This window comes from Nansenia antarctica, assembly GCF_963989245.1.
Source record: "Nansenia antarctica genome assembly, chromosome: 3".
In the NCBI taxonomy this organism is placed as follows: domain Eukaryota; kingdom Metazoa; phylum Chordata; class Actinopteri; order Argentiniformes; family Microstomatidae; genus Nansenia; species Nansenia antarctica.
In genome coordinates, this window is record NC_137688.1 from 40,288,313 (window position 1) to 40,305,759 (window position 17,447).

Consider the following 17,447-nt stretch of genomic DNA (forward strand, 5'->3'; position numbering starts at 1 on the left):
AGGGTAATATTAAGCAGTGGAGCAAATTAAAGCAGGAGAGATTCCTCTATTGTGCTGAGGGCCGGGGAGCTCCATTGCAATATCCAAGGCCCTTGTATAATCCCAGTCCCAACAATGAGCCTCCATGCTTTTCACCCTCATTCTCCATGTGTCAGAGCTGTACATCTAAGAGGACGGTGCTCCCAGCACTACAAACCCATGGGGCCTTTTGTTATGCTATCCATATTGCATTGTACTTTTGCAAAGTGAGTTCTATGCTGTAAAGGAAAATACTGTGCCACTCTGCATTAGGCATTCTGTCTCATTCTGGTCGTAAAGGTCCCATATTCTGAAAAACTCACTTTTTCAGAGCTTGTGCACATACATTTGGGTCTCTGATGGGCCTACTAACACACAAACTGCGAAATAAAACCACCCAGTCAGTTTTTTTGTGGGCTGCCTATTTTATAAAACATGCAATTCAACAAATGTTAGGGACGGTTAGCCAGTTTCTGCTGCTGGGATGCTCCTGCTGCTGCTAGCATGATATGGTCAGCTGTCAGTTAAACAGTTTAGCCACGTATTGCTGCCATTTTGCACCAACCGTTTGGTCATTTATTTATTTTGTTCTGCTCTTAGGCAATAGCCAATACAAGTAAACTGGGTGAGCTAGCTAGGTACCAATAGCTGTCTCATCCAGCCAGTATCTATCTCATCTCAAGTTGAGCAAAGAAAAAAGGCGTCCCTCTCTTCTCCTCAGGAGTGGGGTGTGAGGAGCAGCTGCTCATTTGCGTTTAAAGCGACACAACAAAACCCGTTTTTAGGCTGAAAAAGAGGTATAGAGGCATGCTAGAATGCCTTTAGATTCAAATCTGAGTGGATTTTTCAGCAAAAAAAACTTCAGAGGTTTTTTGCGGACCCCAGAGACAAATATTAACTTGGAAAAGAGTAACCCTAACCCTAATATGTGACCTTTAATATTGTTATAGTCATTCCCAAAGGGGTGTAAGAGCGAAGGACAGGGTTAGAATGGAGAGGCGGTGCCATGTTCACAGCAACTCTCCAGCACACTGGGCCTTTTCTTAAAGATAATGTTTTCTTTAGTGTCCTAATTATTGTAATGTATCGCAGACGGTGATAGCTGGCTCAAAGAATTCCATAAATGTCCTCTCGGCTTTGAACGACAGTCATTACAACATATATCAGGTAATAAGTTCCCCCGATGCACTTTGAAAACATTTCAACTCAATAAAACACAATCATATAGGTGACAATCGAAAGACAGAATGCATATAGGAATGGAGGGATATTACCGAACTATTCACTTTCACTACCATTGCTGAAAATGCTGACCAGGACCATACTGTTCATTGCTAAAATAACCACCTAATGGATTGAACAACTGTGTGGAGGAGCAGCCTCTTCTAGGTAAATCACAATCAAGGAACACTAGAAACTACAACCAGGGGTGAACAACCCCATGGTGCCTGAATCATCGTTACTCTATAGCACTTATTTCAAACAGCACTTAAAACTCACTCAGAGTGTTCTATCTGAAAAGAGACATTCTTGTTATTATCCCCCCCTTCCATCCTATTGTGTGCTGAATAGAGGTGAAGGCTTCCTCTGAGCTGTATGGGGACATTGTACTACGCCATTCCTCAAACTGTGAGTAGGGAGAAACGAAGACTGCTATTCTACCAGTAGAGGAAGAGGAAGAGAGAGAGAGAGAGAGAGAGCGAGAGAGAAAGAGAGAGAATTCTCAGGTAAGGTAATCAATTATTTTTCCCATCTCACCCTTACCAACACACACCCACAAACATCAAAGACACTTAGGATTAGTGGGCGAAACACACAAACACCCCTAAACACGTGCACATGCTCACAGGCACGCACGCACGCAGACACACACACACACACAGGCACACACACAGACACAGACACACACCACCTGCATGCATGCAGACTAGAGTGGGACATAATTGTATGTCTGACATTCAAATGTATAGGACTGGGGACAGGATGGAAGATAACTCATTAACATGGGCCTCCCTGACAGCAGCGCTCTGTATAGGGGAGTGTGTGTGTTTGTGTGCGTGTGTGTGTGTGTGTGTGCGTGTATATGTGTGTGTGTGTGTGTGTGAGTGCGCATCTCCACCAGTTAATTCAAATCCCTGGCAGAATAAACTGGAATATACCCCAACCCATGCTCCATAGGACTCTGGCCAGAGTGTGTGGATGTGTTGGGGAGGTACGACAGAGACAAGGAGATCTGCTAGAAGGGACAGGGTTCAGGGGCTGAGGGAGTCTCTCACATGATAGCGCTGACGTTGCGGTCCAGCCGGGGGGAGGTACAGCCCAGGATCTCCCCTGGTGACAGAGGTCGACACTGGGGCACCAACACCTCATACTCTGGCTTCAGAGCAGCACTCACCACCTGGAACAGGAAGGGAGGAAGGGAGGTGGAGAGAGAGAGAGATAGAGAGAGAGAAAGAGAGATGAAGGGAGGGAAAAAGAGGAGTGGGGGAGGTCAGAGAGAAAGAGAGAGAGGGTGGAGAGAGATGGAAGAGATGTGGTCAGGTGGGAGAGGTGGGGAACTTGTTAGAGGACACATAGGATAAGGATTTTAAAGAATATTTTAATACAGCACATAGAGGAAAGGATTCCACAACTCAACAGCCCTAGTGGTTCGACACCTACATTCATAAGGTGAGAGCGAGTGCCAACAATTAAAAGCTAGAAATGAGCTGAAAGGCGCTCGGAGGCGAAGGAATAATATGTATGTGCCTTTCAGTGGAAGGTAAACAGGGAATATAGAGGGTGTATTCTGACCCCCCCCCCCACCCCACCCCACTCCATCTCGGACGACCTACACAAGCCTACACACCACGTATGAGAGATGCACGCACGCACGCACGCACGCACGCACGCACGCACACAGACACAAATACAACCACACACACACACACACACGCACACAGCCTCCGCAAACACAAAACATGACACACACGTTAACGCAGCACAGCGAGGTGTAAAAATAACCGCGTTAGGCCCGAGTGGCTGTTGGTCAGAGTGGTGCAGCAGAGAGGGAGGAGGCAGAGGCTCTGTGGTAGCAGCACACAGCTTATGTAAAGGCCTGGGATGAGCACAACATGAACTGAGATTTCACGAGTTTACTCTTCCTTTTTAAACAACTTCTCTTTTTTTCTTCCCTCAAACCCACACTTGAACTGAGCTTACAAGAGGCGAGGGAGTCAGCAGAAGTAGGCACGGCGATCGATTCATGCGCAAGTATGTGTTGCGAGCGTGCAGCTTGTATCATACACAGAACGACCGACCGGCCGGCCGACCGACCGACCGACCGACACACAAAACTAAGGGCTGTGATGATCATGACATTTTGGGGGGAAAGATGAACTGTCATGCAAATAACCTTTTGTAACCGACTGGGGAATGATGTAGGTTATACGTGTGTACACCTTTAAGCGCCCGGAGTTTTATGAGGCGAACACAGTGAAGGAAAGTAGGAAGCGTTTTTTATCCCCTCTTTTTCTGCGGTACATATAATGACCACAGGGACGCATGGTAAACACAGAACCTTGAAGGTGGTCCTCTGTGGCTCAGTTGATAGAGCATGGCACTAACAACGCTTACGTTGTGGTTACGATTCCCGCTGGGACCGAATATACTGAAAAATGTATGCACTCACTGTAATGTCAGTGGCTTTGGATAAAAGCTAAATGGCATATATTATATATTATGTTCATAAAGTCCAATACCGAGTCTAGATTGTCTTCTACCCAGATACAAACATTCCGTTAGGGCCTACACAATATTATGATTACAAATGAAGAAGAGATTCCTGATCAAAGCAACAGGCCAGGTTAGGAGAGAGGAGGAGGACCAGAAGGGAGAAATTTGAGGGAGAGAGAGCGTTAGAATAATCTTTAATTTACACTACTGATATTGGAGGGAATTATAACAACTTAAAAAATAAAGTTGACGCACATGCACAAATTGTAAAGGAACACACGCGTGCGTGCGCACGCATGCACGCACGCACGCACACACACACACACACAGGCCTTTTCACACCTGCAGTGCAGCGACAAACTGGATAGTACTGACGAGTGCCAGAGAGTGTCCGGGGGAAAAGTTGAACTTGACTGTGTCAAGGAAGTGTGCGTTGTCCATCTTGATATCCACAAACACGTACAGCATCTTTATGCCTGCTGTCGAGTCTATGGGGACTATATGTAGACAAAGACATGAGAGAGAGAGAGAGAGAGAGAGAGAGATTAATAATTCACAATGTTATATCAGTTATATACAATACCTGAGATAGAGTATTCCTGATGTGCCCAACATAAGACTTGAACATAAGCAATACATATGCATGCTGCCCGTCTTTCTCTCTCTCTCGTAATAGAGCTGAAACATCACCCACACATACCCACACATACCCACCCACCCACCCACCCACCCACCCACACACAACCACACAACCACACAACCACACCTCCACCCCGACACCCACACCCTCACCCACACCCACAGAGAATCAGGCACTGATGCAGAGACCTCAATTATTTAGAGGGAACACATGCAATTACTATTAATAACATTCATTTCACAGACCATTTAAGACGCGGCTGGGCTTAGGAGAGGACAGCTAGAGACATAGGGTGTGAGACGCGGTGCAAGGAAGCGGAGAAGAAAGCGAGGGAGATGGAGAAAGGGCAGCGTATGAGGGGATGGGGGGGGGGGCATTATCTTTGCTGTTGATCATCCCAGTGAAGCTTCCACTCCTGTTAGATTCAATTTACAAATCGTTAAAAATAAAAAAAAAGGACATTTGTGCTATGATGAATAAGAAAATGGTCCATTATCAAACAAGTGGAGCTTGTATGAAGGCCGAGATGTAAGAGAGAGAGAGAGAGAGAGAGAGACAGATAATGAGAGGGAAAGAGTGGGAGAAAAGAAGACAGAAAGTGACATGGAGAACAGATGGAAAGAGGGGAGACGAAGAAAAAGAGACGGAAAAGGGGATGGAAAATATCCATCTTGACAGACGGTCGGTGGGAGAGATGGAATAGAAAACTGGAGCGAGGGAAGAGAGGGGCGAGGAGGTATAGAAGTGGGTTTTCGGTTCGGTGTGGGGATGGATAATGTACTGTATATATTCAAAAAGAGGGGGAAGACGAGAAGGATAGGGAGACTGGGAAAATAATGGGGGGTTGTGGGATTGTCAATTAGCGGTCGGAGACTGAGTGATGAATGGAACGGGATATCAGGAATGAGAGGAAGAGAGGGGCTTTGGGGGGGGAGAGAAAGAAAAAGAAAAGAGAGAGAGAGATTGAGAAAGATAAAGGAGGGGAGAGTTAAGAGAGAGAGAAAGAGAGAGAGAGAGACTGATTTCTAAGAGCTCTTTATTCAACACTAATCTGATGCATCAACAGTGTGTCAGAATCCATTCTTAGGGCTTTCACTCCGGCAAAGAACCATGTCTGGAACCGGCCGGCGCGTTCAGACCGAAACTCAATTGGTTCGGAGACTGAAAAGTTGGTTCGCAGCGGGAACCAGAAAATAGTGGTTCTCAAGTCACGTCGTCAGTGGGTGTGTGATATGCTAGGCTGCAGAGACCAGCAAGAAGGAAGGAGACAACATGTAATAATCAAAATCTAATAATTAGTGAAAAAAAAAGTTTCATTATTCTCTTGTATCTTCCTCACATGTTCAGCAAACACACGGGCGAACGCGAATTTCGTAAGCCATTTCTATTCCAGTAATGGAGCAGCTGTGAACGCCTGTAGAAAGTGTCTTTTGTTTTGCTTCATAGAAAATAGTGTTTAATTCAGATACTGTAGTGGAAGATATTATCCTCTTTTCCAGTGAAGTAGCTGCCATCTAGTTGTGACATTTTTGTTTATCCCGCCCCTTCATCACCCAGCGTTGATGACACGGATGGTTCTGGTTACACTGGTATGAACGCGGGCACTGGTATGAACACGTTCAGAGGTTCCCGAACGCGAACCGGAATGGTTCTTTGCCGGTGTGAAAGCCCAATCAGCCCACCCCAAAAAGCAGTAATCTATCTTCATATTCTAGTGAAACCGAGAATAGTGTCCAGGTCCATGTCACACAGGTGTGTTTTGTACAGGGCCAACTTGGCCTGGCCTGGCCACAAACTAAATTGATCAGGGTACACAACGCCTTCCTACTCTTGGTATAACTGGAAATAAAGAAAAAAACATTAAAAAAAGTCAAATCTTTAGAAAATGTTTTTGGAACCAAAGCTTTTAGAAACATAAACAGTGGGAGCAAATGATTTATTTTTTGATATTTTTTTTAAATTACCGGTATACAGTGTTAGTGTCAAAGCGGGAGAAACAGTAGGGTTCCATTTTTATACCAAAACGGTTTGAAGGAATGAAGAATCAGCTACTGCAAGTCCTCTAGAGTAGAATCCATGAGGTCTCTTCTGGGACTGCCAGGCAACTGGTGTGTGTGTGTGTGTGTGTGTGTGTGTGTGTGTGTGTGTGTGTGTGTGTGTGTGTGTGTGTGTGTGTGTGTGTGTGTGTGTGTGTGTATGGATTTGGCACAGGAAAGGTGAAATTGCTTCCTATTCATTGTGTCGAAGGCTAGTTGTGTGAGTCCTTGGAAGGTTAGCATTAGAGTATGAATGTGTGTGTGAATGGGTGAATGAGAGGCCATTGTAACGCGATTTGGAATAAGGCGCTATATACAAAATTATTAGCCCCCCAGGAATTATATAATATATAAAATTCTTCTCAATGTTTACAGCATTAATAAAACTTGATACAATCAAACATTCACCAGTGCTATTTAGTAGCGTTTGGTACATTTTGGAATATAGAATACATTTTTAGGCTTGCTTTATATGAAATAGTGAAAAATAGGTTGGTTAAAAATATTAAGCCCCATATTAAGTTTTGCTTTCAAAACACACCTAATTAACCAATCAGCTTCCTAACAACACCTGAGCATTCAATCAGCATAAAAGGACTAAGAAACAGGGCACTTGAATTGAGAGGGACTATACTACTACTCTTACTCACCATGCCAAAGACAAAGGAAATCAGTCTTGAGCTCAGAAAGAAGATAGTGGAGGCTATACTGCCATTTCCAAGCGTTTCACAGTGTCTAGAACTGCTGTACTTTGCATCATTGCTAAGTACAAGGAGACAAATTCTGTAAGAAACAAACCTGGGCGTGGTCAAGAGTGCAAGATTTCAAGAACTCAGGAGAGGAAAATAGTCAGATGTCAGCAAGAAGCCCCGGACATCTACCAAGGTGATTATTGCTGACCTGGCCTTTTCTGGAGTTGATGTTTCAAGGAACACAGTTGTGAGGGCTCTTCATCGTGGTGGGCTTCAGGACCATCGTCCCAGAAGAACCCCTTTGCTCATCAGAACCAGACTGAGGTTTGCCCGTGAACATTTGAAAGGTAAAGATGAGTTTTGGATGTCTGTGCTTTGGTCTGATATCCTTCAAAAGCATACATCAAAATAGGTCCGACAGTTCCTAAAGGACACCAAAACCAAGGTCCTGCAGATCCCAGATCTTAATCCTATTGAGAATCTGTGGCGGGTGCTCAAAGTGAATGTCCATGCTCGCAAACCACGCAATTTGGACCAGCTGGACGAATTTGCAATGGAAGAATGGGCAAAAATCCCTCAAGAGACCTGTGCCAACCTAGTAAAGAACGACTCTAAGAGGTTGTTGTCAGTTGTGGCTCAGAAAGGGTACTATTGACTATTAATGGCCAGGGGGCTAATCGTTTTGGACGCGTCATTTTTGCCGTTTCTTGTTTCAACTCAGTGCATCAATAAAATATCCTAATCAAACTTGGTGGACTTTTTGTCTTTATTATTTTGGAAACAAGTACACTATAAACACTAGTTATGAATAATTTCCATGGAGAAATCAAGGGTTTTGTCTGATTTATGTCTGACATAATCATTTTGGTCTCAACTGTAAGTGCAGTCCATTCACACACACACACACACACACACACACACACACACACACACACACACACACACACACACACACACACACACACACACACACACACACACACACACACACACACACACACACACACACACACACACACACACACACACAGCTGAGAGAGAAGGTGAGAACAAAGTGCCGAGTGGTGATTTTATGTTGTTTAGTTGACCAACAACAGCAGCAGGATTCAAAGCCTCGACAGTGTACAGAATATAGATTTCTGGGGCTCAATTGAATTTCCGGTGTTTTCCTTTCACTGTACTCCAAATGCAAGCGAGGTAGTGATCCAAAGAAAATTCAATAAAGTTGTGAAAAATAGTATAGTGTGTGCCATTAGCCCTTCACCTGGCCTCCTTATCATCACTCTCTGTCTTCAGACAAAATCCATTTGACATTTAAAAGTATTTCTTGTTAAAGTTTGTGCAGCTGCGGATCAATAAACTTGCTTATGCGTCGCAGATTTGCCTACAGCATTCAATGTAGTTCCTCAAGGATGCTATACGTTCTATTTAGGTCAGTATATAAGTCCCTCTGGGATTTTGTGATTCTGTGATCGCATAATTCAATGCCAAAACCAACCATTCCTTGTGTATTTTGCGAGGGCTTGCAACCGCATAATTTGTCCAATCAAAAAAGCAATGTTTACCAATTAATGGACTGTTATCGTGTTATGTAGTCCAATCAAACCACATCTCTTTTTTATGTCTCCTGTCAGTGTGTCCATGTGTGAAGTTGATAGTGGATGACTAACAGGCAGAGAAATGGACACAAATGGCAGTCGGGGCAAGTTGTTTAGTACTCAAAACTGCAATTAAGTGCTGGAACTGAAGAGAACGTTTTTTATTTTTTATAACTGACAACATATGACATTGTATTGGTCTAAGTGAAATGAACATTATCAAAACAAATAAATGTTCTAAAAGCTGCAAAACTATCAAAAGCATTTGAAAACTGGCACACAAACCAACATAGACACAGACACAGACACAGACACAGACACAGACACAGACACAGACACAGACACACACACACACACACACACACACACACACACACAGACAGAGACAGACAGATAGAGAGAGAGACACACACACACACGCACACACACACACACACACACAGAGAGACACACACAGAGAGAGAGACACACACAGAGAGAGACACACACACGCACACACACACACACACACACACACACACACACACACACACACACAGACACACACACACACACACACACACACACACACACACACAGAGAGAACACACACACACACACACACACACACACACACACACACACACACACACACACACACACACACACACACACAGAGAGAGACACACACACACACACACGGTGCTGTATTAATATTCTCCTGGTCATTTGTGGTATTTGGGAGAGGCAAGGTTGTTCTGAGCTGGCAGGGAGATATCAGGACTATTGATTTAGCATTTCCTCCCATGTTCCACTACAGACAGACTGTGGGGTAGGAATGAATGGTCCTTAAGATCGGCACAGGCTTTTCAAAGGACAGCCGTAACACATGTTCTCCATAGATTGGCTGAGTAAATGTGCTGTCTATCCTCCAAAGGTCTGCGATACCTAACATGCTGGGGCTCCAGTCAGCAGCATACTGAGCTGTTGAAAACTACCCAACACTTCTACCACAAAAACCACAAAGTTCATCAATAGAGCTGGGCTTTTCTTTTTTATTTAGTACACTGAATGGTCTGGAGTCCTTGCTGTCTGTCTCACATGGGTATTATGGAGTACATTAATGGTGTGTGTGTGTGTGTGTGTGTGTGTGTGTGTGTGTGTGTGTGTGTGTGTATGTGTGTAGCCGTTTGTCCCAATCATCATATATCCCTCACTAGGACTCGGTACCGATATACAGCTTAGTAGTACTTCTTCATGATATCGCATTCCCCAGAAACGACATACATATGTAGCCTACATATTTAGGTGAATTTTATGATGAGAATCATAATTCACCTTTTAGAGTTCATGACCCTCTGTATACTGGCCCAGAGATACACCATTTCAAGCTGTGAGGCAACACATCTAACAGTGTCAGACACCTGGATTAAAGAGACTATCCAAACGGTCAGTGTTGTGTATATGTCTCTCTTCTCCTCCCCCCTCTCCCTCCCTCCCACCCTCTCTACCTCCCTCTCATGATTATTGACTCTAATATGAAAATTACTTGACACAAAACAATCAGCAAAGGCACAGTAATCCTAAATGACAGTTGAGTTTTTAGTCACTTTTGCATGGTTATTCTGCAGCCGGTAAATTACTCCTCTTGTCTATCTGTTGCTCACTTTAGTTTTGAACACTGAGATGTCTCCAAAATGGGAAGATAGAGGCGACAGATTAAAGAAACACACAGAATTTGAGCAAATTTGAACTTTGAAATTTGAACTGTATCGTCTTAACATACAAACAGAGAGTCACATGTTTTTGTTGAAGTGATTTTTCCCTTCCATATTTTGTATGCTTAAATGTATGCTTAAATTACTTAACTGTAGGAGTGAAAGTGATGGCCATCCACGGCCTCTCTAGTAATATATAGAACAGCCATCAACTCTGTGGGGTCTAGAGGGTTAACATAAAACCGTTTTTTCCTCCCATTCCGTCCATCCTGTCTCTCCTAGGGCTGCTGCGTGTAGGCTTACAGAAGTAGTGCTTACTTTACAATATTATGGCATTATTTGAAAGCAGCCCAAGAACAGTAATACATGAAAGCAATCTAAAATTAGTTTTACAAGGGGAGGAAGGGTAATGTAATCATTATCAGAACATCTCCTCTGATCATCAGGGACAAGGGAGTATCTTATAGGAACAACAACATTTATTTTGGGGAAGCCCACCGGCACAAAAAAACACCATTCCACCCCTGATGATAGTGGAAGACTTGATTATTTTAAGTGAGGCTCTGCAATCACAAACCATTTTCTCTCTCATTTTCATTGTCCTTCACAGCTCATGTCTCCCTCTTAATTCTCACCATGGCCATCTTTAACGCACCGTACAGAACCGTATGGGCGGGGAGGGGGAAGAATGAGCGAACTGGGGGAAGAATTAACTTAGTGAGTCCCTAACTTTCCTAAAAAAATCTTTACTTTATTCTGTAATCCATTGGTTGCTATATCAAAGCTGACTCGTGCTTATTGATGTCAAAGTTCAGCTAAAACATTTCCCCTGATTATCCTTACTGCCCGTACGAGAGCGGAAGGTAGAGAGGATGCATGACGACGACAACAAACGGCATGAGAATAGGTAATGATATTTGCAAAACACCAGTTGGTCCGCCCATTCAGAGATTCAGAACTTAATCTTTAAAAAATGTCCAATCTTCTTCTTCCTGTAATTCATGAGCTGAGGTGTATTTTGGCAACACTTCACATGACTTCACCACTCGTATATGCCCCAGCAACAGCATTGAGGTAGCCCATCGTTGCAACATCATATGAACCTTGTAAACTCACCTACTATACCGTGTGTGTATATCACACATGTGTGTGTGTGTGTGTGTGTGTGTGTGTGAGACTCACTGAGACAACTGTGGCCATAGTGCACCATGAAGTCTGCTCCCAGGGCGCGTGCGGTGAAGTCGTCCACACAGCAAGCTCCGTACGTCACGTCCCCCATCACAATGGTGTCTGCCTCTGTGAACCTAAGAGAGAGCACATAACCACCGATCAGCACAACGGACCGCCCCCTGATCGTAACCGTGGAGATGAATAGACACAGCACTCACAGCATGGGACAATCCTGATAGAGCCTGGAGATCAATCCCCCGTCTCTCTTCATACAAGACTACTGTATCTACCAGCCACTGTGCCTGGGCACTGTCACTGACTGGAGGGTGTGTGTGTGTGCGTGTGTGTGTGTAAAGATGATTCTCAATTTGGTGGAGCTGTCAAAAAAGTGACGTCACTGAAGCATAAGAATAGGATACCAGTCAGTCTGAATCAAGCCAATAGACATAAGCTTATAACGTGGAAGTAATAAAGGGAAGTGGACATAAGCAGATTAGGGGGAAGGGTGGCATGGGGTCTAACATATGGATGGGCCAATCAGAGTCAGGCTCAGTGACAGATGATAGGACTGCTGTACCCCATATAGCATATAAACACACTCAGTGGCCTAATTTAAGAGAGTAGGCTCAGGCTGTGTGTGTATGTATGTATGTATGTATGTATGTATGCATATATGTGTGTACAGTGCATTCGGGAAGTATTCAGACCCCTTCACTTTTTCCAAATGTTGTTGTATCATAGACTCAATTTAAATTGTATTAAATTAAAATAATTTGCCATTAATCCACACACAATCCCAGAATGACAAAGCGAAAACGTTTTTTTAAATATCTGTAAATGTATTACAATTTAAATAGCCCATGTAATTAAAATGAGAGAAAATGAGCTACAAAAAGAGTCCATCTTAATGCTTAATGCATAATAGTTAATGTAACTTTGGAATATATATATATATATATGTTTTTATAGAGTCTCATATTTGCATAGGAGTCAAGTGTGTAATTGATTCCTATGCTAATCACAGAATAAATGTTGCATTTTAGCTCATTTTAAGAGTGTCATTGCAAAGGGTCTGAATACTTATGTAAATGAGGTATTTCTGTATTTAAATGTTTATATATTTACTGAAAAAAAAAAAAAGTGGTTTCGCTCATTCTGGGGTATTTTGTGTGGATTGATGGCAAATTATTTTTAATTTAATCCATTTTAAATTGAGGCTATAATACAACAATATGTGGAAGAAGGGGTATATGTACGTATGTATGTATGTATGTATGTGTGTATGTATGTATGTATGTATGTATGTATGTATGTATGTATGTATGTACTCCACTCCAAACGTACTCCATTTTAAATTGAGGCTATAATACAACAACATGTGGTAAAAGGGGTCTGAATACTTTCCGAATGCTCTGTCTGTCTGTGTATGTGTGTGTGTATGTATATGTACGTATGTATGTATGTACGTACGCACGCACGCAAGCACGTACGTACATGTATGTATGTATGTATGCATGTATGCATGTATGTATGTATGTATATGTATGTATGTATGTATGTGTACGTGTGTTTGTGTTTCATAGAAAAGGTCCTCGCATTCTGTGGGGCACACAACTGAACTCCTACATGTGTAGAGTAGGCATTTTTCTGTGTGAATAAATGTAATAGGCCTACAAGCAAATTAATTCTGCATCTCATCATGCCATAATTTCCTGGGCATTAAAATGTAAAACAAACTCATAAATGCTGTATAAAAGGAAGGGGAGGGTGCAGAACGCCGGGAGTAGGTGTAAATGGAGGAGGAAAGCAGAAGGACCCAGTGCCAGAGCTGGAGGGGAGGGTGAAGGTGAGGCTGCTGCTGCTACTGTTGTTGTTGTTTCTGGGCTGTTTTCAAATGTTTAGGCAAGGCCGAACAGGTCTTATTCATAGTAAAACTGGGGTATACAGGAGATGGTAGTTACATAGGGTTGGGTACCGAAAATCGGTACCGGTATATACCGGTTACTTTACATTCGGTAACTACCGTACCGAATTGCAAAGGAGATTTCGGTACCTCATTTCGGTACTTTTCTATATCGCCCCCTGGTGTCCGGTGTCATGCAACAGTCAACTGGTGACTCGTGACGTGACATCGCTTGTTAAATTTCCACTCAGTGCTATTCACTTATAATTCTAAGCTCACAAACTGACACAGGACAGCTGGCGTCTCTCTGTCACGAGACGCTTGACGGTTCAAACTGACAGTTTGTCAAGTAGTAAATCCCAAGTCAGAAAGCGGCTGGTTGGCTCGGCCAAGGGAGCTCGTAGACTAACCGACAGTTACCCCGTTTTCGTGGTTGACAGACTCGGTTTGACAACGCAGCCACGGAAGCTAGTAGTAGTAGTAGTAGCTATTTTGCTAGTGTTCGTAAATTCGTCTGCGTTCGTACATTCGCTCCGAGAGCGCCGAAGCGCACACTGGGTCCGACGTCATAAAGGGACCGAGCGCTTCGATTGGACGAGAGGCGTTCCACGAGTGCTGGTCAGAGTTCCAGCGCGACTTCACGAGCGTAGTACAGTGAAATATACACTCAAATATAAATAAATAAAAAGAAAACTCCCACATCAGCAATTCTTTTGCAAAAAGATCAGCATATTTGCCTTCTCTGGCAAAATACTCTCTTGACTTTTTTATTGTCATTTTGACTTTTGTTTTGTTTTGACATAATTGTCTAATGGCACAGATTTATAAACATAAAGTAAACAAATATTGTTTTCACGTCACTTTACCTGAAACAGGGAGATTCCACAGTATAAAAGGAATGCAGTCCCTTGACCACAAACCTGGTAACAGCCCTGTGAATTTCCTCCACCTTGTCAAAGTTCCCTTCTTTGCCAAGGTGAATGGCGTCTGAGAGATTCAGTATATTTCAGAGTGTATATTTCACTGTAATATTATATATATGTATATTGTGCCTCAGTCAGCAGGAGTTTTATTTTCATTTATTTTAATTTGAGTGTATATTTAACTAATATATATTGTGCCTCAGCAATAAAAAAGTGAAAAGCTGTTTAATGTTGTCGACCGTGTTATTATTATATATATATATATGTCATTTAAAAAAATCTAAAGTACCGAATTAAGTACCGTTTCGGTACCGTTTTTAAAGTATCGGTTAGGTACCGGTACCGGATAAAACCCAAACGATACCCAACCCTATAGTTACACTGCAAAAACCAAAGATGAAATATCTTCAATCAAGCCAGAATATGCTTGTTTTTTGTCTGACAAGATATTTCTTCTTACCAGGCATGTAGATTTAAAGATATGTGACACGGTCTGGTGAAAAGGTCCGCATGTCGGCAATTCTCAAGTCGCGCAAATGACCAAAAAGCCTCTTTAAAAAAAAAATGGACAGTGTGATCATCTAATGATGTGTAGTTATGTGTTTTTAGCACGTTGATGTTCTAGCAGCATGTTGTGATGTGCTAAACATGCAGTTAGATGCTCATAGCGATGTACCTTCTTAGCTGATAGCTACTAGCAGCTGTTTTGTGCGTTTTGATTCTGAGCAAGATTCTCCGGTATTTGCGTTGAGGTGTACCACCATTCAAATAAGCATAACTATTTCACTGCATGACACATTATTTGAAAGCTTACAATCTGCACTTTCATAATCTGGAAAGAAACTGAAAAATGACCTTGCCCTTCATGTGGACTTTTTCACCAGACCCTGTCACATTATTTCCTAAACATATGAACTTTTTGCAGTGTATGGACCTATATACCAACCTCCTTTTCACTAATATCAACTGTTTGCCGAGTGCTGCCCAGAATCTGAACACAGCCTACTCTACATCTTAGTGAGTTTACTCTCACCTCTTTAGGTCTCTCCATCTCTGGGTGCCAGTGGAGAACGGTGGAGGTAGAATGGAATATGGAATGATATCGAATGATTTCACATATGCTTGATACCGTTCCTCATTTCATACCATGCATTAACCATGAGGCGTCCTCCAGTTTATTTCTGCTTCCACCAGCCTCCCCCTGCTGGGTGTCCATTGTACCTACCTTTGCTATCTAGTTTAACAGGAGGGGCTCAGACTCTCTGTTCCACATTACACCTCTCTACTACTTCTCTGCTCTCTCTCCTCTCTACTCCCTCGCTTTTGCTCTCTCCTCTCTCTTAGCTTCGACCAACGACCAACAGCCAGCCTTAAAAGAGGGGCACTAACTCTATTTATTTCTCTCCTTCCAGTCCCCATATCCACCTCTCTTTCATAAGAGGGGCAGTGACTCTCTCTCTCTTCCTTTCTCTCTCTCTCACCAATACTCATGTCACTTCTCCTCTAATGGCTGCTCTCATGTGAAGGACACTACAGGCCACCTGAGCCTCGTGAAACATGTGGAGACGGATGGAGGGAACTCATCTGGTAAATAAATATTTGCCATAGGAGATTTGATTTGCTTATCCTTTCTCTCGTCAAGGTCTTGATGCAGTCTCTCTCTCTCTCTCACACTCACACTCTCTCTCTCTCTCTCTCTCTCTCTCTCTCTCTCTCTCTCTCTCTCTCTCTCTCTCTCACACACACACACACACAAGAGAGAGCGATGGTGATAATGGGAGACTAACAACTAGTCTAATCCCTTCGTTAGTTTGAGATCTGAGGGTCTGCCTGTGCATGAGGTCTCCTCAAATTCTGGGGCCGGCGTTCTTTTAAAGCATTCTAATGACATTGTTAGTGCTGCATAAATGTGTCTCCCGGCTAAAAATATACAGCTACTGTACTCCAGCAGAATACTGACGAGTTATGCGCTGTAATTTACAGTTACATTACACTGCCACATCTACAATGCAAACTAAGGCACCGCAGAAGATTACAGTATCTAATCAACCATCTATCTGCAAGAAATACCATTATCATTCTTATGATAATTCCATCTTCGTAGCGCTGCTATACACATCTCATTATTTTTCAGTGAGTGAGCGAGCTGAAATTCCCTGGTAATCAATGCGTGAATCGGATTATGAGGCCCATGTGAGAGATGTGACACCACCTGAGACCGGGCCCGAGTAATTACAGCGAGACCAGGAACCCTGATCCCACTGTTTGGAAGAGAGGGAGGGAGGAAGAGAGATAGAGGGAGGGAGAGTAAAAGGAGAGAGAAAGAGAGAGAGAGAGGAAAACGAGCTAGGTGTCAGCGTTTACTGCAACCCTCAGGCCTCATCCCACACAGGACATATAAATGATCCACAGAGATAGCACGTCCCTCCTTCTCTCTTTCTCTCTCTCACTCCCTCCCTCTCCTTCTGTATATAACTCCCCCCCACACACACACACACACCCCCCCCCCCGCTCCAATATCATCATCACATTTTCTGATGACACCGCTCGTCCTGGTCACCAGCATCAATGAGCCAGCCTACAGGGAGGAGGTCGGAGCCCTGGCAGAATGGTTCCAGGACCTCCACAACCTCTCCCTCTCCACACCAGTAAAACCCAAGGAAATGATCGTGGACGATAGGAGGTAGAGGCGCCGGTCCAGCTGCTGCATCACCGCCTGGTGTGTGGCGGCTGTACAGCTCTCGACCGCAAAGGCTCTGCAGACGGTGGTGGAGACAGCTCAGTCCATCACTGGGGGTTAGCTCCCAGCCATTCAGGACATCTACACCAGGCGGTGTCTGAGGCAAATCCGGGGGGGATCACCAAGGACCTCAGTCACCCCCAGCCACAGCCTGTTCTCTCTTCTACTGCCAGACAGGCATCGGCCGTTTCTAGACAGTTTCTACCTCCAGGCCATAAACCTAGCAGCTCGTCGGCACTACTAGTTGCTCACCTGCACCGAAGACAATTTGCACGGACTGTCTGCACATCAACCATAGACACACTTGCTCGCATAC

The 17,447-nt window shown here is 43.6% G+C and overlaps 1 protein-coding gene across 1 annotated transcript in view; it reads right to left on the reverse strand.

The window, feature by feature from the left end:
• The window catches only part of dph1 (diphthamide biosynthesis 1), a 70,601-nt gene that overhangs the window by 17,578 nt on the left and 35,576 nt on the right, over positions 1-17,447 (reverse strand). The window contains exons 4-6 of the mRNA XM_080525783.1: positions 11,578-11,699; positions 4,075-4,229; positions 2,295-2,416 (exon numbers count right to left, since the gene is read on the reverse strand). Coding sequence (XP_080381909.1) covers positions 2,295-2,416; positions 4,075-4,229; positions 11,578-11,699 — 399 coding nt within the window. The remainder of the gene's footprint in view (positions 1-2,294; positions 2,417-4,074; positions 4,230-11,577; positions 11,700-17,447) is intronic.